Source organism: Pongo abelii, chromosome 17 (assembly GCF_028885655.2).
Source record: "Pongo abelii isolate AG06213 chromosome 17, NHGRI_mPonAbe1-v2.0_pri, whole genome shotgun sequence".
Taxonomy (NCBI): domain Eukaryota; kingdom Metazoa; phylum Chordata; class Mammalia; order Primates; family Hominidae; genus Pongo; species Pongo abelii.
In genome coordinates, this window is record NC_072002.2 from 51,379,598 (window position 1) to 51,402,794 (window position 23,197).

General features: G+C 36.9%; 1 protein-coding gene across 11 annotated transcripts in view; it reads left to right on the forward strand.

Moving 5' to 3' along the window:
- KIAA1328 (KIAA1328 ortholog) overlaps positions 1-23,197 on the forward strand; it is a 387,444-nt gene that overhangs the window by 216,869 nt on the left and 147,378 nt on the right. For all 11 annotated transcript variants that reach the window (NM_001374109.1, XM_054537561.2, XM_054537562.2 and 8 more), the window contains 1 exon segment: positions 16,640-17,301. In NM_001374109.1, the coding sequence (NP_001361038.1) occupies positions 16,640-17,301 (662 nt within the window).

The following is a 23,197-nucleotide window of genomic DNA, read 5'->3' on the forward strand; positions in this document are numbered from 1 at the left end:
TGCTTGGTAGCCTCAGGATACTCTCTACAAACAAAACCAAGAGGGTGGCACCAAAAAAAAAAAAAGAGAGAAAAATAAAAAAGGTCTATACGTCTTATAGATCATTTTTTTATGTTGCGTCCTTAAATGAATCTTGGTATTAATTGGCTTTATTCTCCTTTATGTTTTGTTTTTATTTTATACCTCTGAAGACTGTTCTCACCACTTCTTCCATGGGGTTCCCTTGTCTTTGCCTATGTCTCTTTTTCTCTTTAGAATTATTTCTTTAAAATTTTTCTGATCTGCATTAAATAATTCAAACTAGCATTATGCTTTTCTTTCTCATATACATTTAGAAAACCATGTATAAGACTGCTTTTTTTCTTTTAGCAACTACATTTATATATGTGAAAATGATTTGAATCCGTACCATTGTTACATATTTCTGTGGTAAATGGTTGTCCCTTTTAATTCCCATCAAAATATTTATCAAAAATAAATATCCTCACAATTATACATTTGTCTTCTTCAACTTTCAGTTGTGTCTCTTTCAGATTGAATGACCAGATATATAAATTGAGATGCTGATTTAAGTTATTCAGCATGTGAATCACGTAAGGCAGTAACAGAGTTAGAGGAAATAGAACCAAGACACATTCAGTAATTTGCTCGAAGTCTGTTCGTTGATAGCTGAATGTTTACTGATTGGTATGATTTCTCATCTAGCCTTTTTCTTTTCTTTCATTTCCTTGATGTACAGCAACTTAATCCTGGTGTTTTTCAGCTCTTAAACATAGCATAAACCATAGAGATAATCAAACCCAACCCTCTCTTTTACAAATGACTAAACATGCTTAAGAGAGGTAAAGGGACTTACCTAAAACAGCAGAACTCCTAACTAATAGTATTAGAATTATAATCAAGGTCTTTTGACCCTACATTGAGTATTCTGTCAATTGTTCCATGATGTCTCGTCATTTTTATAGCAACTCAAAAAATTTCAACTTTCACGAAATGTAGTAATGGTTAAATAATATAAGGTTTAAAAGAAATAACAGATTAGAGCAGAACTAAATGAAATTGAGAGCAAAAAAAAAACATATAAAAAGGGTCAGTGAAACAGTTGACTCTGAAAGGGTAAACAAAATTGATAGAACACTTGCTAGATTAATAAGGAAAAAAAAGATTCAAATAAGCACACTCAGAAATGACAAAGGTGACGTTACAGCTGATACCACAGAAACATATGATCCTCAGAGACTACTATGAACATCTCTATACATACAAACTAGAAAGCCTAGAGGAAATGGATAAATTCCTGGAAACCCACACCCTCCCAAGATTGAACCAATAAGAAGTTGAAATCCTAAACAGACCAAATAACGAGTTATGAAATCAAATCAGTAATAAAAAATCTATCAAAGAAAACCGTGTACTAGATGGGTTCACAGCTACATTCTACCAGATGTTCAAAGCAGAGCTGGTACCAATCTTACTTAAACTATTTTTAAAAATCAAGGAGGAGGAATTCCTCCCCAACTCATTCTACAAAACCATTATCTTCCTGATACCAAAATCTGGCAAAGACACAATAAATAAGACTACAGGCCAGGCTGGGCGCAGTGGCTCCCACTGTAATCCCAGCACTTTGGGAGGCCAAGGCAGGCAGATCACTGAAGTCAGGAGTTCAAGACCAGCCTGGCCAACACGGTGAAACCCCGTCTCTACTAAAAATACAAAAATTAGCCAGGCGTGGTGCTGGGTGCCTGTAATCCCAGCTATTTGGGAGGCTGAGGCAGGAGAATCACTTGAACCTAGGAGGTGGAGGTTGCAGTGAGCCAAGATCACGCCACTGCACTTTGGCCTAGGTGACACAGCAAGACTACATCTCAAAAAAAAACAAAAACTACAGGCCAGTATCCCTGATTAACATAGGTAGAGATTTTCTTAATAAAATATGAGAAAACCAAACCCGGCAACACGTCAAAAGGATAATTTATCACAATCAAGTGGATTTTATTCCTGAGATGCAAGAATGGTTCAACATATGCAAATGAATAAATGTGATTTACTACATAAACAGAATTAAAAACCATATGATCACCTCAATAGATGCAGAAAAAGCTTTCAATAAAATCCAACATCTCTTCATGATAAAAACCCTCAACAAACTAGGTGTTAAAGAATATACCTCAAAATAAAAAGAGCAACTTATGACAAATACACAGCAAACATCTTACCGAATGGAGAAAGGTTAAAAGCATTACCCCTAATAACTGGAACAAGACAAGTATGTTCACCTCACCATTCCTGTTCAACGTAGTACTGGAAGTCTAGCCAGAGCAATCAGACAAGATAAAGAAATAAAAGACATCCAAACAGAAAAAGAGGAAGTCAAATTATCTCTGTTCACTGATGACATAATCCTATATCTAAAAAAAAACCCTAAAGATTTCTCCAAAAGGCTTCTAGAATCAATAAACAAATTCACTAAGGTTTCAGAATACAGAATCGGCGTTCAAAAAACCAATAGCATTTCTATACACCAATAACGTTCAAGCAGAGAACCAAATCAAGAACTCAGTGCCATCTACAATAGCCACACACACAAAAAAATAAAATACCTAGGAATACAGCTAACCAAGGAAGTGAGATCTCTACACGAACTAAAAAACAATGCTGAAACATAACAGAGATGACAAAAACAGATGGAAAAGCATCCCATGCTCATTAATGGGAAGAATCAATATCATTAAAATGACCATACTGCCCAAAGCGATTTATAGATTCAGTGCAAAGCCTATCAGGTTACCAACATCATTTTCATAGAATTAGAAAAAGCAATTCTAAAATTCATATGGAACCAAAAATGAGTGCAAATAGCCAAAGCAGTCCTAAGCAAAAAGAACAAAGCTGGAGGTATCACATTACCTGATATGAAACTATGCTACAAGGAAATAGTAATCAGAATAGCATGATACTAGTACAAAAATAGACACACAGACCAATGGAACAGAACCCAGAAATAAGGCTACACATCTATAACCAACTCATCTTCATCAAAGTCAACAAAGGTACACAATGGAGAGAGGATACCCTGTTCAATAAATGGTGCTGGGAAAATTGGCTAGCCATATGTAGAGGAAAGAAACTGGACTCTTATCTTTTACCATATATAAAAATACACTCAAGATGGACTAAAGACTTACATGTGATACTTAAAACTATAAAAATTCTAGAAGAAAATGTAGGAAAAACACACCTGGATATTGGCCTAAGCAAAAAATTTATGACTGAGACCTCAAAAACAAATGCAACAGAAACAAAAATATATGAATGGGACATAATTAAACGAAAGAGCTTCTGCACAGCAAAAGAAACTATCAACAGGGTAGAAAGACAGCCTAAAGAATAGTGTATTCGTTTGTTTTCACAGTGCTGTAAAGAAATACCCAAGACTGGGGAATTTATAAAGGAAAGAGGTTTAATTGACCCACAGTTCCACATGGCTTGGTAGGCCTCAGGAAACTTACAATCATGGTGGGAGGGAAAGCAAACATATCCTTCTTCACGATCTTGTGAGAACTCACTCACTATCATGAGAACAGCATGGGAGTAACCACCCCCATGATCCAGTCACCTTCCACAATGTTCCTCCCCCAACGCGTGAGGATTACAATTCAGATTACAATTCAAGATGAGATTTGGTTGGGTACACAGAGCCAGAACATGTCAAATAGAATACAGTATTTGCAAAGTATGCATCTGACAAAGGTCTGGTATTCAGAACCTATAAGGAACTTAATCAGATCAACAAGAAAAAAAAAAAACATTAAAAAGTAGGCAAATGACATGAACAGACACTTCACAAAACAAGATATGTAAATGGCCAAGAAACATGAAAAAATGCTCAACATCACCAGTCATCAGAGAAATGTAAATCAAAACCACAGTGAGATACCATCTCACATCAGTCAAAATGGCTATTATTAAAACGTAAAAAAATGTAAAACCCAGATATAGGTTGGAATGCAGAGGAAAGGGAACAGTTATAACTTGTTGGTGGGGATGTAAATTAGTTTATCCCCTATGGAAAACAGTATGGAGATTTCTTAAAGAAGTAAAAATGGAACTAACATTTTACCTAGCAGTCTCACTACTAGATATCTACCCAAAGGAAAAGAAATCATTTTATCAGGAAAGACACCTGCACTCATATATTTATTGCAGCACTATTCACAATAGCAAAGGTGTGGAATCAACCTAAGTGTCCATCAATGGTGGATTAGACAAAGAAAATTTGGTATAGATACACCATGAAATAGTATGCAGCCATAGAAAAGAATGAAATCACATCCTTTGCCGGAAAATGGATGCAGCTGGAGGCCATTATCCTATGCAAATTAACACAGAAACAAAAAGTCAAATACCACACGTTCTCACTTTTAACTGGAAGCCAAACAATGAGTATACATGGATATAAAGATGGAAACAGTAGACACTGGGGATTCCAAAATGGGAGTGGAAGAGTGGGGAAAAGGGTTGTAAAAGCTGTCTGTTGGGTAGTACATCCACTATTTGGGTGATGGATTCACTGGAAGCCAAAACCCAGCATTATGCAATACATCCACGTAACAAATTTGCACGTGAACCCTCTGAATCTATTTTTTAAAAAGATTATGAGATTTAGCCTTTTCTGAATCTGGTAGTTACTGTTAAAAATGTTGACAGGCCAATGGTACACATATCCTAGCATGCTCTGACATTTGGTACGTGTTACTAGTGTTCTATTCTGTTATTTACACTTTATTGTGTGCCTTCTGTGTGCCTATATTCTTTTAAATTCCATAATTATTGACTTTAATATCTCTCAGATTCAGTATTCCTAAATTGTGCTACAATCCCTACGAGAACTAGAATAAGTTATGAGAGCCTTGAAAATGTTTTTGACTGCTCCATTCTGTTATTTTCTCTTCCATTGATGGCCTACAGCTTCAGCTGCTGAGTGGTGAAGGCGCTTAAACCTCCTGGGCCCATTAGATCTAACTTGTTTACTGCATTGATATCTATATGTTAAATGACAAGAGAGTTCAAGTTATTGAATAATTTAAAATTCAGCTCTAATTGGTGTCATATGACCTGGAAAAGGCCATGGATGATGCCAGGAGCATGCTGTGAATTTCTTATAAATAATTCATGAATTGGATGATTCATTTGCTTGGATGTCTTGCTAAATGCAAAAGTTTGTAAGTTACAACTGATGATATAACACCTGTAAGTATTTAGTTCATATGCTTAGAAGGTAATCTACCTTGATGATCTTCTAGCAAAATTTGCCAGTAGAGGAGTGTTAATTGCATGGGGGAAAATGAACATTTATTTGGGATGAGACTTTGGCAAACCACACAGTTCAGCTGTTGCATCACATATTTTCTGTCAACTTGACAACTGGTCCATATATGCCCAGTGTTAAAAATGCATTATGTCATTCTGTGCCTTCTTTTACATTAACTCCAGATGCTCTGGGAGATACAACGACCTGGTCCACACAGTAGTTTAGGTTTAGAAATATTTATTTAGGTCTCGAAATACTGACTTCTCAATAGACTAAAGAGCAGAGACGGAAATTTTGAAGTTACAAAACTGAGATTTATTCATTCTTATAAGGCTGTAAGTGGGAATATGAGGATTGTTATAGGGTGCTTGTCAGGATAGGAAATTATTATTTATCATCAGAGAATGAATAGCAATAAGACCTGTTGGTACTATTGAGTAATCTTGTGGTTAACAACTCATAAATGCATTGGAAATAATCACATCCTAAACATCTAAAGTTAATAACAACCTGTTGTAAGAAATTATTACTGCAGTTTAGTTCACCTCTTTCTTTATGAGACTGGCCAGGCCTATAAAAATGATTTATAGAAACTTACAGAACATCACTGTTTACTTGTTGATGGGATTTCACAAAGTAATACTGCAATTGTTTTTTGACATGTGAGAACAGAGAAAATCCTGACTTATCATAAGAATAGTATGTGATTTTTGGTGTGTGTTCATGTATGTGCTTATGTACATGTGTATGTGTGCATACATGTATACAAGATCATATACATATTTATAAATAGGCATTGTTTTCTATGCAGTCTTTAAAATGTTGTATTTTTAAAATTATCTTAAAGATTTAGAAAATATTTTTCTAACTCAGAAATTTATTTATCTTCAATATTAGAAAATCGTTCATTGTATCCAAACCAATTCTCTCACAGGTTTTTTTTTTTAATCCTTGTTCTTTTGTCATTAGTGTCTTTTATCTAGTCATTAGCCTGTGCCTACCCAAGTTATGAGATATTATGCTTCAATTCTGTCGTAAACCAAAGATATCTTCATTTTCTCCTCATCTTTGTTTTATGCTGTGGATTCCATGGCACACCATGTTAGAAGTCGCCCTTAATGGAAGTTACTTTTAGGAGCCAAAAATTGTGGTATCTTTAGTATAAAACAAATCCTTTTCTCTTTTTTTTGAAATGAAGTCTCCCTCTGTCACCCAGGCTGGAGTGCAGTAGTGTGATCTCGGCTCACTGCAACCTCTGCCTCCTGGGTTCAAGCAGTTCTCCTGCTTCAGCCTTCCAAGTAGCTGGGATTACAGGCGTGCACCACCATGCCTGGCTAATTTTTGTATTTTCAGTTGAGATGGGGTTTCACTATTTTGGCCAGGCTGGTCTCAAACTCCTTACCTCAAGTGATCCACCCACCTTGGCCTCCCAAAGTACTGGGATTACAGGCGTGAGCCACCACACCCAGGCTATATAAGACAAATCCTAATATGCTACCACTGTGAACTTAACTTTTTTATCTGTTGTAATCTATAGATTTTTTTCCTGTCTAAATACAGTTTGTTTTTGTAGCCTATATATATCCCCCTACATGCTTTTCTGCTAAATGTCATTTGTTCATTCATCTAGCTCATTTTTATTACATAGAAAAAAATGTAAATATGTAGTACATTTCAAGTCATATTGTTCACTTTTATTATTGGGTTTTGAGCATATTCATAGAATTATTTAATGCCTATTCATAGCATTCTTCAATTGAAAGAATATTTAGTATAATCATCAAGTTCAGTTGGCAAACTACAGCAGGTCATATATAGCCCACTGCGTGATTTTGTACAACCCATGAGCTAAGAATGATTCTTACATCTTCAAATGGTTGGGGGAAAAGGATATTTCATGAAATTGGAAAATCGCAGGAAATTTTTTTTTTTTTTTTTTTTTGAGACAGAGTCTCGCTGTGTTGCCCAGGCTGGAGTGCAGTGGCGCGATCTCGGCTCACTGCAAGCTCTGCCTCCCGAGTTCATGCCATTCTCCTGCCTCAGCCTCCTGAGTAGCTGGGACTACAGGCGCACACCACCACACCTGGCTAATTTTTTTTTTTTTCATATTTTTAGTAGAGACGGTGTTTCACCGTGTTAGCCAGGATGGTCTCGATCTCCTGACCTCGTGATCCACCCGCCTTGGCCTCCCAAAGTGCTGGGATTACAGGCATGAGCCACCACGCCTGGCCTGCATGAAATTTGAATTTCACTGCCCATAAATAAGGTTTTACTGTAACACAGCTACAACCATTGTCCATGTATTATCTCTCTTGCTTTTGCACTACAAAAGCAGAGCTGTGCAGCTATGACAAGGATCTCGTGGCCTGCAAAGCCAAAAATATTTTTTGTATGGCCCTTTACAAAAAAAAAGTTTGCCGACCTTGTTGTAGTTGCAATTGGCTGAGGCCAGCATCACAGGCGGTGAAGGAATTTACCAAGATAGTCATAGGTAAAGAGAGGCAGATTTATTAGAGAAAGTATGGATATATGTTGCAAGGGTGCAACAGACAGCACAACAGAGAAGGGCTATCTGTGAAGAGGCAGGGACTGTAGGCAAGCTTTCTAGGGTTGTTCTGTAGGGGCTACATGTGGAATGAGGTTGTGCTGCTTGGGTTATGTGCAGAGAGATGTGGTTAACCCAGCAGCTTGTTTGTGATTAGCTGTCTCTCAGAGCAATTGTTTTCCCCCACCTGAGACCCCTTCCTCCTTGTTGCTTACTTATCAGGACTCCACATTCCTCTGCAAGATAGGTATAAAAATGAATAAATTCTAGCTACACGCAACATCATGGATAAGGTTCACAAATATAATGTTAGATGAAAGAAGCCAGACACAAAAGAATATATATCATATGATTCCATTTATACTTAAAAAATAAACAAGTAGGCTGGGCATGGTGGCTCGCGCCTGTAATCCTAGCACTTTGGGAGGCCAAGGCAGGTGAATTGCCTGTGCTCAGGAGTTTAAGACCAGCCTGGGCAACACGGCGAAACCCTGTCTCTACTAAAATACAAAAATTTAGCCAGGTATGCAGCATGCCCCTGTAGTTCCCAACTACTTGGGAGGCTGAGGCAAGAGAATTGCTTGAACCCAGGAGGCAGAGGTTGCAGTGAGCCGAGATCATGCCACTGCACTCCAGCCTGGGTGACAGAGCAAGACTCCGTCTCTAAAAAAAAAATTTAATAAAATAAATAAATAAATAAACAAGTAAAACTGAACTCTAGTATGGATGTTTAAGCACAAAAGGTTCAAAGCAAAGAAATTACTTCCCTAAAAGTCAGAATAGTCATTCCCTTTGACTGGAGAGATAGAGGGTACTAACTGTGTGGGGCCAGGAGGGTCTTTTGTGTGCAAGTTGTGTTTTTTTTTTCTTGGATAGTGGTTACATGGGTATTGCCTTGTGATTATTTACTGAGCTGTTCATATTTGTTTTGTAAACATTTCTCTGTTTATTATATTTCACGTTAAAGAAGTTGGGTTTTTTTTTTTTAGAAGGAACAGTATAGAGTAACAGAAGTAACAGAGTGAGATATTTCCCATATCTCACATGCAACGTTGATGTGACCTTGGGAAAGTTGTATTGCTTCATCAAACCTCATTTTCCCATCTGTAAAATGGTAATTAGAATAACTACCTTACAGAATTAAGGTTGAATATGTAAAACATTTGGCATCCTACATAGTAAGCTCTGAGTTAAGAATAGCCTAAGTGCAACCTACAGAATGGGAGAAAATTTTTGCAATCTATCCATCTGACAAAGGGCCAATATCCAGAATCTACAAGGAACTTAAACAAATTTACATGAAAAAAACAATCCCATCAAAAAGTGGGCAAAGGATATGAACAGACACTTCTAAAAAGACGACATTTATGTGGCCAACAAACATAAGAAAAAAAGCTCATCATTACTGGTCATTAGAGAAATGCAAATCAAAACCACAATGAGATACCATCTCATACCAGTTAGAATGGCGACCATTAAAAAGTGAGGAAACAACAGATGCTGGAGAGGATGTGGAGAAATAGGAACACTTTTACACTGCTGGTGGAAGTGTAAATTAGTTCAACCATTGTGGAAGACAGTGTGGCGATTCCTCAAGGATCTAGAACGAGAAATACCATTTGACCCAGCAGTCTCATTACTGGGTATATACCTAAAGGATTATAAATCATTCTGCTATAAAGACACATGCATATGTATGTTTATTGTGGCACTATTCACAGTAGCAAAGACTTGGAACCAACCCAAATGCCCATCAGTGATAGACTGGATAAAGAAAATGTGGCACATATACACCATGGAATACTATACAGCCATAAAAAAGGATGAGTTAATGTCCTTTGCAGGGACATGGATGAAGCTGGAAACCATCATTCTCAGCACACTAACACAGGAACAGAAAACCAAACACTGCATGTTCTCACTCATAACTGGGAGTTGAACAATGAGAATACATGGACACAGGGAGGGGAACATCACACACTGGAGTTGGGGGATGGGGGGCTAGGGGAGGGATAGCATTAGGAGAAATACCTAATATAGATGATGGGTTGACGGGTGCAGCAAAACACCATGGCACATGTATATCTATGTAACAAACCTGCACATTCTGCACATGTATCCCAGAACTTAAAGTATAATAATAATAATAATAATAAATAGCCTAAGTGATGACAGGCTGCTCTTGGAAAATGTAGGGCATTCAATGGTCAGTGAAGGTGACTGTTCAGAGAAATAATTTGTACAAAGTTCTTCCTTGACCTTCATTTGTTATTTTCCATCTCTTTAACACTTATTCTGAATTATTTAAAGGTCTTATTTTCACCAAGCACTTCACAAAAGAAGACATTCACATGACCAAAAAGCATAAGAAAAGTTGTTCAACATCATGACATATAAGAGAAATGCAAAATAAGACCACAACGAGATTTCACTGCATACACACCAAAATGGCTGAAAATAAAAACACTTACACTACCAAGTGTTCAAGTGAATGCGGAGCAACTGGGACTCTTACACTCCACTTGTGGGATATGAAATCAAATAACCACTTTGGAAAACTTATTGGATTGGCAGTGCCTAATAAAGTTAAACATATGCTTACCCTATGGCCAAGATAAATAAATGCATATATCTGAAAAAAAGACTTTTATCATTACTTTTAATGGCAAAAACGCAATTACTTTTGCACCAGCCTAATATAAGACTATTCATACATGCTTTATTCATAATAACCCCTAACTAGATACAATTTTATATCTGTCAACAAGAGAATGAATGAATTGTGATATATTCATACAATGAAATAGTATGCAGCGGGCTGAGCGCTGTGGCTCACGCCTGTAATCTCAGTACTTTGGGAGGCCGAGGCAGGTGGATCATAAGGTCAGGAGATCGAGACCATCCTGGCCAACATGGTGAAAACCTGTCTCTACTAAAATACAAAAATTAGCCGGGCATGGTGGCGTGCGCCTGTAGTCCCAGCTACTCAGGAGGCTGAGGCAGGAGAATCACTTGAACCCAGGAGGCGGAGGTTGCAGTGAGCCAAGATCGCCCCACTGCACTCCAGCCTGGGTGACAGAGCGAGAGTCCATCTCAAAAAAAAAAAAAAAGAGAAAGAAAAATACTACGCAGTGATAAAAAGAATGCACTATTTATTGAAACATACAACATAGAAGAAGCTAAAAAATTATGTTGAGCTAGAGAAACCAGGCACAAAAGAGTGACATACTCTATGATTCCATTTATTTGAGGTTTAGCGTAAGCAAAATGAATCTGGTCATAGAGGTCAGAATGATAGTTATCCCTGGGAGTCTGAGGAGGTGCTATCGACTAGAAAGGGCACAAGGGAACTTTCTGGGGTAATGGAAATGTTCTATAACTTGATCTAGGTGATGGTTACACAGATAGATAGAAATATAAAAATTCATCAAGCTGTACACTGAAGATCTTTGCATTTTATTGTAAATTACGCCTCAATGTTTAAAAAAAATTTTGGTTTCTAAGTTACTGTTATATCTCGGAAAACAATCACATTAAACCCATATGTCAGAGGCAGCCATTTGGGAGTTCATGTTGGTTTAAGCCTTTGTTAAGAGAAGTTATATTTGTAAGTATAGAAATCCTGGAGCAGCTCCAGAAAGAAAAATACATCTATTTCATTCAGGCCCATTGTTACTTCCTTGTGTCCTAAAGGCAACATCTGTCTTCAACTCTACTAATAAAATAGCTTAATTTTTTATATTCAGATTCTTACAGGGGGTTTTCAATTTCCATTGTCTTCCTCTTCCTTTAGTTACTGTGACCCATACCCCATCTTGAATTTTTCTGTTAAGCTTATATAGCAGACCGTATGCTTGTTGAGAATGTCTGTGTACAAGCCCTAGTGCAGTGCATAGAGGGATAAATATAGCTCTTTCCTTCAAAATTGTTGAGTCAGAATTCAATGAGAAGAATCATACTAATAATAATAATGGGAAACATTCTTTTGAATACTAACTTTATGTTAGATATGGTCCAAGCACTTTATATGTATTACTTCATTGAATCCTTACAAGAACCCTAAAAGGCAGTGCAAGATGTTAGTGTAGAGTGATATCTTTTGTATGAAAGAGAAAAATGAATAACTTATCTGTTAAGCAATTCAATTCTGGCCTGACTTGCAAACTCAACTTTAGCAAAATAAAGATAAGTTACTGAACTCCTTCACTTTAGAAGAGGTTTAGATATAACCTGTTGTAACTGAACATGGCCTTTGGGGATTTCTCCCCCACCTCATCTACACACCACATACAGTGTTCTCCTTGAAAGAAATATGAGTGGGTTTTTTTCTTTTTTGTAAATTGGACTTTTATAAATTGGTGCCCTTGATAACTGCCCATCTTTCTCACCACCGCATTCAGTTTTGAAATAGATGCTTTTTTTTTTTTTTTTCTTTGAGACAGAGTCTCACTCTAGAGTCTCCCAGGCTGGAGTGCAGTGGTGCAATCCTGGCTCACTGCAAGCTCCGCCTCCCGGGTTCACGCCATTCTCTTGCCTCAGCCTCCCGAGTAGCTGGGACTACAGGTGCCCACCGCCACGCTTGGCTAAAATTTTTAGTAGAGACGGGGTTTCACCGTGTTAACCAGGATGGTCTCAATCTCCTGACCTCGTGATCTGCCCACCTCGGCCTCCCAAAGTGCTGGGATTACAGGCGTGAGCCACTGTGCCCGGCCAATAGATGCATTTTTTAATCCCTGTTTTACTGGTGAGGAACCTGAGGCTTAGGCAATTTGAGTAAGGTGCTATATTAGTTTCATAGTGCCGTGTAACAGATACCACTAACCTGGTAATTTAAAGCTACGCAGATTTATTACCTCACAACAGTTTCTGTGGGTCATGAGTATGGGCACAACTTAGTTGGGTCCTCTGCTTAAGTTCTTAACAATGCTGCAATTAAAGTTCAGCTGGGCTGCATTCTTTTTTTTTTTTTTAATACTTTAAGTTCTAGGGTACATGTGCACAACGTGCAGGTTTGTTACATATGTATACATGGCTGCATTATTATCTGGAGCTCAAGGTCCTCTTCCAAATTCACATGGTCATTGGCAGAAGTTAGTTTCTTACATATATATGATACATGTCCCATTTACTTACTAGCTGTTGGCGGGAGACTGCTTTCTGCTCCAGATGTTTTTGCCACTTGATTGGCCCTCCCACAACATAGCAATTTATTTCTTCATGGCCAGCAGAAGAATCTCCAACCTTATGTGGGGTGGGGGATGAGGGAGCAGGATAAGACCTTCTTTTAAAGGGCTTACCTGATTAGATCAAGCACACCCAGGATAGTCTCCCTTTTTATTAACTCAAAGTCAACTGATTAGGAACCTTAGTTACATATGAAGTCAGTTTTGCCATAAAATGTAATATAATCACAAGATTTATATCCTGTCATATTCACAGGTCCTCCCTACACTCAAGGAAAGAAGATAATAAAGGTTGCATACACTAGGGGGTGAGAATCATGGGGAGCATCTTAGAATTCTGCCTATTACACATGAGCAGTAACCCAGCAGGTAATTGACAGAGCATTGCTCTCTAGGCAAAGCATGCATTAAAATCATTAAGCTGTACTACCTCTCAACAACAGGAAACATTGCCTGAAAAAAAATTTTTTAATTATTCCAAATACTTGATTTTGTGGATAATTTTACAGTTAGTACCATTAAAGTAAGTGTAGAATATGTCAGTACCTAAAAATGGACATATGTAAATAATGTTATGAAACAAAAATGAGACTATAAAATATGGATTTGAATATATAATATAAAATATTTAAGTTTCTGGATCTTTTAAAAACTTACCTGTCATTTGAAATATATATATATATCTCTAGTAATTTCTGACCTTTTAGTAAAAGATAGTTTACCATACTAAGTAGCAGGTGATAAATGTTAAATGTTTGTACTGGCAGTAAGTACTATAGAAGTTCAGAGTAGGAGAGATTAATGTGGACTAGAGATTCTCTTTAGATGTAAAATTAATTTTTTTATGAAGTAGCTTATTAGAAATTTTGCCTAGCACTGGTTCACATTCTATTGCTTGTCATCTGTTTGGTGTACAGGATTGCACATGTTCTTTGAAGAAGAGCAAGTCTTCTCCTCATTCTCATTTAAATAGAAATCCTTTAGCATTAATACAGTCATTCAATTAAAATCTTAATCACTGTAATACCCTTCATTCTTTTATCATAGGATAAGAAACATGATGTTGCTGTGTATCTTTGTTAGTTGATACTTTTTACCCATCAGTCCATCGTTTGCAACTGTTGCGAAATAAATTGGTGGGATTTTTCTCCCCTTATACTAGGGATCTCATTTATTCTCATTTATTTGTTTTATGTCTGTGGAGTAGCTAGCTATTTCAATTGTTTTAAATTACTTTTTATTTAAAAATAGGCATGGTAGACCAAATATGACCATGTCTTAATTCCCAAATGTCACATTATGTGTCACAAGGGACTTCGTAATGCAAGAGACTTTGCAGATGTGATTAAGGCTCTTGAGAGGGGGAAATTAACTATATTACCCAGGTAGGCCCAATCAAATCCAAGCAGTCCTTCTAAGAAGGAGCAGAAGGAGTCAGAGGAGAAAGCAATGTGTGATGATGATGGAAGCAGGAGGTGGAGTGACACACCGTGAAGATGGAGGAAGGGCTATAAAAGTGAGAAATACAAGTGGCCACTAGAAGCTAAAAAAGGCAAGGAAGCTGATTCTGTCTTCAGAGCCAAAGGAACTAGCCCTCCCAACATCTTGACTTCAGCCCAGTGAAACAGATTTCTAATTTCTGACTTCCAGAATTGTAAGATAATACATTTGTGTTATTTTAAGCCACAAAGTTTGTGCTAAGTTGTTATAGCCACAGTAGGAAACTAATACAGTAGTTGTAATATATTTGTTTACTGAAAAAGTCGTATTTCTCTTGCAGCATTGAGCAAATAAGCTTCCCTTAGCATGCAAATAATTGTGCGTGAAAAGTGATACTATTTCAGAGGATATGGATAGAAGATTAAGAATTTTTGCTTGTTTGGTTAATATAAGTGTTCAATACACAGAAGATTTTTTGGATTTGTTTGAATAGAAATGGAAAATGGCAAGAAAGTACAGTGTTAACATAAATGGGCTTTGAATGAAAGCCTGAGGGAAGAGGAAGTGTTTAGTGGAAGCTGTCAGATATTTCACTTGTTTAGGTCTGCTTAGTTTCTTTCTCTTATCTTCTCTTTAGCTTTCACTAAAGACTGAATCTGTGTATCTAGAATAAATAGGCCTTGGAAAACAAGGCCTCTCCACAAGTGGATTTGTTCCTTTCAGATTTGCGTGAAAGGTTATACTCTGGCTGCTCAAAAGAAATAACAGCTGCTAGGAATAACACATTTTCAAACAACCCGTCTTGCTAGTTAAGTAATTGGACTTGGAGGCCCTTTTTTGCAGTGCTCCAGATCTAAATTGAAGGGAAGTTTTTGTGTTATAAAGGGCTACCCTTGGAAGAGTCTGATCGTTAGCTGGATTCATTTTCAGAAATGCACCTCCTTCAGTTTTGTTTAAGTTTCTTTCTTACACATTAATATCTTTCATTATTTTGTTAATTACAAGTGTCTGCCTTCATAGGCAAGTTGCTCATTTGTAACACATGCAACATTTACATTAAACTATAATATTTCTGTTTGGACAACCTGGAATTTAGATACACCATGTTTCTGAAATACACTGTGAAGAAAAGCTGCTTAGTTGTACTAAGTCAATGATGTTCAAAGATGAGCTAAGTGTAACAACTCAACCTTCCCAGGCCAAGCTCAACAGTAAGGCAGATGGAGGTGTTCCATGATATAGACCAATGGTTTTCAAAGTGTGGTCCCAGGTCAGCAACATGAGCAAATTCTCTGACTCTGCTCCAGACAGAAAGATTTGGAAACTCTGGGGATGAAGCTATAGGTTCATGTTTAACAAGCACCCTTCAGTTTATTCTGCTACACATTAAAGTTTGAGAATCATTGATATAGATTAAGTTTTGTTCTCGCTGACAGAACAGACTTACAGCTAAAATGTTGGAAAATCTGACTCTATTGACATGTCAGAGATAATTTGCAACTCCTTCCTTTCTGCCCGAGTTCTATCAATCACTTGAATAGACTGAAAAATCACTTATGTTTGTAGATGAAATTAAATATTTTTTGTATTTAAATAACGCTTTTGATTAGAATCCTATTTTGCTGAAAGTGGTTGGTTTTATCTGTGTTCTGTAAAGATATTTATAAAACCTCATCAAAGTTCTACCAGTAAATCACATTCTATTCAGTATAAGGTGAAATGTTTTACATCAAGTCTCATGCTTTTTAATGGCCAAAGAGTATTTAAAGTGACTGAATGGATTCCTTGGCTCAGTATTCAAAAGTAAACATTTTAAGATGTTAATGTTTAAGGCTTTCACCTCTTCTCAAAATTGATTTTATGTAACTCTTTATTTGCAACTCCAGAAATCACCAAAGATCATGCTTAAGCAACATGTAGCAGCAACTTATTTTTCTTATCTTTATGTAGATTTACTGAAGTGTAGATTGTTTGAAAATGGATGTAGCTTTGGGGCACAAGTCTGTTTAGCTGTGCGAATGCTATAATTTAATATTTAAGACAAAACAACAGCTTTGGCTTGGTAAATATATATCACTGATTTCTGAAAAACTGAACGAAAGAACTTGTTTTGTTGTGTTCTTATTTGGCAGGTAATCTTGTTGTGGTTCTTTCTAGGTATCCAGTAGAAAAAGCACTCTCCAGTGTTCATCTGTGGAACTCGATGGTTCCTACTTGAGCGTAGCCAGACCACAGACCTATTATCAAACCAAGCAAAGACCTAAGTCTGCAGTCCAGGATTCAGCTTCAGAATCCCTTATAGCATTTAGGAATAATTCTTTGAAACCAGTAACCCTTCATCATCCCAAAGATGATCTAGATAAGATACCATCAGAGACCACAACATGTAATTATGAATCTCCAGGGAGAAAACCAGTAGATGCAGTCCCAACAGAGAAAATGCCACAAGAAGAATTAAACATGAAGGAATGTCCACACCTTAAGCCTACTCCTAGTCAGTGCTGTGGTCATAGACTTGCTGCAGATCGTGTTCATGACAGCCATCCTACAAACATGGCCCCTCAACATCCTAAGACACATCCAGAATCATGCAGTTATTGTCGGCTTTCTTGGGCATCTCTGGTGCATGGTGGAGGGGCACTGCAACCCAGCGAAACTTTGAAAAAGCAGATCTCAGAAGATAGAAAGCAGCAACTGATGCTTCAGAAAATGGAACTGGAAATTGAAAAGGAGCGCCTTCAGCATCTGCTTGCCCAGCAGGAGACAAAGCTTCTTCTAAAACAGCAGCAGCTTCACCAGTCTCAACTGGATTACAATTGGTGAGTACTGCCTGTTCTTTTTTTTTCTTTTCTTTTTTTTGAGACGTAGTCTCACCCTTTCAGCTCACTGCAGCCTCCGCCTCCCGAGTTCAAGCAGTTCTCTGCCTCAGCCTCCTGAGTAGCTGGGATTACAGGCACCCGCCACCACACCTGGCTAATTTTTGTATTTTTAGTAGAGACGAGGTTTCACCATCTTGGCCAGGCTGGTCTTGAATGCCTGACCTCATGATCCACCCGCCTTGACCTCCCAAAGTGCTGAGATTACAGGCGTGAGCTACCGCGCCTGCCCGAGTCCTGCCTGTTCTTTTAGCAATGTCTGTAGTTTGGAGAGCACAGTGTAAAATTGTTGTATTACTATAGCAGATGTGTAGAACCAGAGGTTTTTCTGGATCTTGGCTTACTCAAGATGCATATCAGTTATGTCTACTAAGTAAATTCCCCTTTATTCTTTGGAAGACTTCAAAGATTACCTTGTCTTCCAAATTGATAGCTTAGAATATCTATTTCTGAGCAGTCTGGTGTAATTTTTGCTGGGTTCCAAAGACATTTTAAAATGATCTTGCCATTATGCAGAATCCTTTGCTGTATGATATCATTGTGGACAATATTAGGCATTAAGTAAAAGCTTGAGATTTCGGGGTGTGGAATTAGATTGTAAAGCAGTGAGATTAGCTGTCATCATTCCAAATTTATGTCTACCCACCATAATATAAAATGTAACAAGTGATGGGAGTCTTCTAAATTCAACCCTTTCTGGCCATGAAGCATGACCTGTTGAATGACAAATTCTCATAAACCTATCCACATGTAGGCTGTTCTTCCCTTAACAATTCTTCCTAAGAACAGTGCTTCAAAAGATAAATTGCTGTTTTATTATTATATAGTGTTTCTTTACTCCACATCCTTGTTGGCATTTGGTATAGTCATTAATTTTTATTTTACCTCTTCTAATATGTGTATAGTGACATTTCATTTCAGTCTTAATTTGCATTTCACTAATGGCTAGTAATGTTGAACATCTTTTTGTGTGTGTGCATGTTTGCCCTCCTATCTTCTTCAGTAAATTCTCTCTTCAGTATTGCCCATATTCTAATTGGATCATTTGGGTGTTTTGCTGTTTGGAGAGTTCTTCATATGTTCTAGATATACATCTTTTGTCAGATATGTGAAGAGCAAATATTTTCTCCCAGTCTGTAACTTGTCTTTTCTTTTTTATCTTTAATTTTTTTTTTCTTTTGGTAGAGACAGGTTCTCACTATGTTGCCCAGGTTGGTCTTGAACTTAAACAATTCTCCTGCCTCAGCCTCCCAAAGTGCTGGAATTACAGCCGCTGCTGGAATTTGAGCCACTGCTCCTGACTCTGCCTTTTCAGTTGCTTAATGGGATCTTTCATAGAGCAGAAATCTTTAATTTTAATGAAGTCCAATTTATCTATTTTTTTCTGTTATGGATTATATAAAGTTTTATCAGAGATAGGTGTTGAATTTTGTCAAATACCTTTTATGAATTTTGTCAAATATCTTTTATGATCATGTGATTTGTCTTATTTGCCCTGTTAATATGGTGAATTACATAGATTTTTAAATATTAAACCAGTTTGCATCCCTGAAATAAACCCCACTTGGTCATAATGTATGATTTTTTAAATGTTACTGAATTCCATTTACTAATATTTTGTTGAGGATATTTGCCTCAGTTTTTTTTTTTTTTTTTTTTTTTTTGAGACAGAGTCTTGCTCTGTCACCCAGGCTGGAGTGCAGTGGCATGATCTTAGCCCACTATAACCTCTACCTACTGGGTTCAAGGGATTCTCATGCCTCAGCCTCCCAAGTACCTGGGATTACAGGCGTGAGCCACTGCGTCTGGCCTATTTACATTAGTTTTGATGAGGGATATTGTTCTGTTGTTTTCCTTTTTCTTTTTTCCCCTGGGTCCTTGTCTTGTTTTGGTATCAAGGTAATGCAGGCCTCATAAAATGAGTTGGGAGATGTTCGCTCTGCTTCTACTTTCTGGAAGAGATTGTGTAGAATTGGTGTTAATTCTTCTTTAAATGTTTAGTAAAATTCTCCAGTGAAACCATCTGGACCTGGAGATTTATTTTTTGAGACTTTTTAAATTCCAAGTTTAATTTCCTTAATACTTACAAGGCTGTTCAAATTATCTATTGGATAATCTGCCTTGCCACAGGTTTGTTCATTTTAATTATCTTTCAAATTAATGGGTTTCTTGTTTCATTTAGTTTTTGTTATTGTTTTTCTGTTTTCAATTTCATTGGTTTCTGCTCTTTATTATTTTCTTCCTTCTGCTTGCTTTAAATTTACTTTGCTCTTCTTTTTTCCTAATTTGTTAAGGTGGAAGCATATTGGTTTGAGACTTTTTCACTTTTCTACTGGAAGCATTTAGTGCTTTAAATTCCCTTCTCGGCACTGATTCAGCTGTGTCCCACAAATTTTGATATGTTGCATTTTCATGTTTATCCAATTCAGTGTGCTTTTGGGGTATCTTTTGAAACTTCCTATTTGACCCATGGGTTATTTAGAAGTGTTATATTTAGTTTCCAGGTTCTTAAAGATTTTCCTGTTTTATTTCTGTTTCTGATTTCTAGTTTGATACCACTGTGCACACACAACACACTGTATGTTTTTCATTCTTTCAGACTTATTGAAGTTTGTTTAAGGACCCTAGGGCATGTTCTATCTTGATATATGTTCCATGATGTTTGAAAAGAATACGTATTGTGCTGTTGGGTGGAGTGTTCTGTAAATTGGATCCTATTATTTGACAGTATTGTTGAGTTCTTCTATATTCTTGCTGATTTTCTACCTACTTCTATCAATTATTGACAGAGGGGTTTTGAAATCTCCAAGTACAATTGTGATATATCTATTTTTCCTATTAGTTCTATTAGTATTTGTTTTATATATTTATACCTCTGTTCTTTGCTGCTTGTGCATTGAATTTGCTATGTCTTCTTGGTAGATCGACCATCTTGTCACTATGTAATGTCTTTCTCTGTCCCTAGTAATTTTTTTTTTTTTTTTTGAGACGGAGTCTCTGTTGCCGAGACTGGAGTGCAGTGGCACTATGTTGGCTCACTGCAACCTCCGTCTCCTGGGTTCAAGCAATTCTCCTGCCTCAGCCTCCTGAATAGCTGGGATTACAGGCGCCCACCACCATGCCCGGCTAGTTTTTATATATGTATTTTTTAGTAGAGATGGGGTTTTACCATGTTGGTCAGGCTAGTCTCGAACTGCTAACCTCAGGTGATCCACCTACCTCGTAATTTTTTTTATCTAAATTCTCCTTTACCTGATACTAATATAGCCATTCTTACTTTCATTTTATTAAGGTTTTCAAGATGTGTGTTCTTCCATCCTTTTACTTTCACCCTATATATGTTGTGATTTTGAATTCAGTTTCTTAGACACAGCATGTATTTGAGTCAGCCAGTTTCTTTTAATTGGTATGTTATGTTCAGATATTTCCTTTTTTGTTTTTGATTTTTTTTCTTTCTTTCTTGGAGTGCAGTGGCACGATCACGGCTCACTGCTGCAGCCTTGACCTCCTGGGCTCAGGTGATCCTCCTGCCTCAGTTTCCTGAGTAGCTGGAACTACAGGCATGTGCTGCCATGCCCAGCTAGTTTTTGCAGTTTGTAGAGATAGGGTTTTGCCATTTTTCCCTGGCTGGTCTTGAGCTCCTGGGCTCAAGCAATCTGCCTACCTCAGCCTTCCGAAGTACTGGGATTACAGGCATGAGGCACCGCACCTGGACCAGACACTTACTTTTAATGTAAATTGTATATGATTTCCCATATTGTTGGCCCTCCATATCCCTGGAGTCAACCAACTGTGATTGAAAATATTTGGGGGCAATAAATAATGCAACAATAAAACTATTACAAATAAAAAATATAGTATAGCAAATATTTACATAGCATTGACATTATAGTAGGTATTACCAATATTATAAGTAATGTAGAGATGATTTAAATTATACTAGAGGATGTGCAAAGATTATGTATACATACACATCACTTGAGCAAATCCTTGGGATTTTGGTATGAGAGAAAGTCTGGGACTAATACCCTGAGGATACCAAGGAACCACTGTAGTGTTTTTTAGTATATTTCTTTGAATAGATCTGTTTTATTGGTTGCTCTAAGTATTCTGTTATACACACATAACTTATCAAAGTCTATTGGTATCATATTTTATCAGTTTAAATTAAATGTAGAAATTTGATCTCTCTTTAAGTTCCCTTACCCTCCCCCATTTATAATTGTCTTAAAGAGTTTCTCGTTGAGAATAGAACAAGAGAAATTTTACAATATGAACAACAGAAATAGACTAAACAAAAAAAAAGCCTAAACAGAGTCTCTCATTGAGAACCACATCATAAAATATTGTAAGTTTTGCTTAAATCATCAAATGTAAAATAAGTTACAGAATAATTTAGAAAAGTGAAGAGAGGAAAAATATATTTATCTGTGTTTCTATTTTTTTTCTATTGTTCTTCCTTTCTGATGTTCCAAGATTTCCTCTTTTATCTTTTTGTTGTTTTGTTTTTAGATCTCTGTTTATTCTTTAAGGTAAGCCTGCTCTAGTTTTGCTTCATATGAAAATGTTCTTATTTTCACATCATTTCTAAAGGATATTACCATTGCTGAATATAGGATTCTGAGTTGACAGGGTTGCTTTTTTTTTTTTCTATCAGCACTTGACAAATGTGGCATTTTCTTCTGTCCCCCGATGTTTTCCACAGTCGTTTGCGTTATTTTTCTCTATGCATAAAATATAATTTCTCTTTTGCTTTTTAAAGATTTTTTTGTCTTTAATTTTAAGAAATTTCACTGTGATATGTCTTGACATGGATTTCTTTATCCTATAAGGACTTTGATCAGCTTCTTGATTTATAGTTTTATGTCTTTTGCCAAATTTAGGAAGTTTTCTGTAATTATTTTTTTCTAATACTTTTTGAACCCCATGCCCTCTTCTGGCTAGCTAATGACATAAATTTACAGTCTTTTGTTATGGCTCCACATTTTTTTAAATTTTACTTTAAGTTCCGGGATACCTGTGCAGAGTGTACAGGTTTATTACATAGGTATATGGGTACCATGGTGATTTGCTGCACATACTGACCCATTCCCTAAGTTCCTTCCCCTTACCCCTGACTCCCCAAGAGGCTCTGGTGTGTGTTGTTCCCCTCCCTTTGTCCATGTGTTCTCATTGTTCAACTCCCACTTATGAGTGAGAACATGCGGTATTTGATTTTCTGTTCCTGTGTTAGTTTGCTGAGGATGCAGCTTCATCCATGTCCCTGCAAAGGACATGATCTCTGGCTAGCCATATGCAGAAAACTGAAACTGGACCTCTTCCTTACACCTTATACAAAAATTAACTCAAGATGGATTAAAGACTTAATGTAAAACCCAAAACTATAAAAACCCTAGAAGAAAATCTAGGCAATACCATTCAGGATATAGGCATGGGCAAAGACTTCATGATGAAAATGCTGAAAGCAGTTGCAGCAGAAGCCAAAATTGACAAATGGGATCTAATTAAACTAAAGCGCTTCTGCACAGCAAAAGAAACCGTCATCAGAGTGAACAGGTAACCCACAGAATGGGAGAAAATTTTTGCAATCTACCCATCTGAAAAAGGTCTAATATCCAGAATTTACAAGGAACTTAAACAAATTTACAAGAAGAAAAACAACCCCATCAAAAAGTGGGCAAAGCATATGAACAGACACTTCTCAAAAGAAGACATTTATGTGGCCAACAAACATATGAAAAAAAGCTCAACATCATATTAGAGAAATGCAAATCAAAACCACAATGAGATATCATCTCACGCCAGTCAGAATGGCAATTATTAAAAGGTTCCACATGTC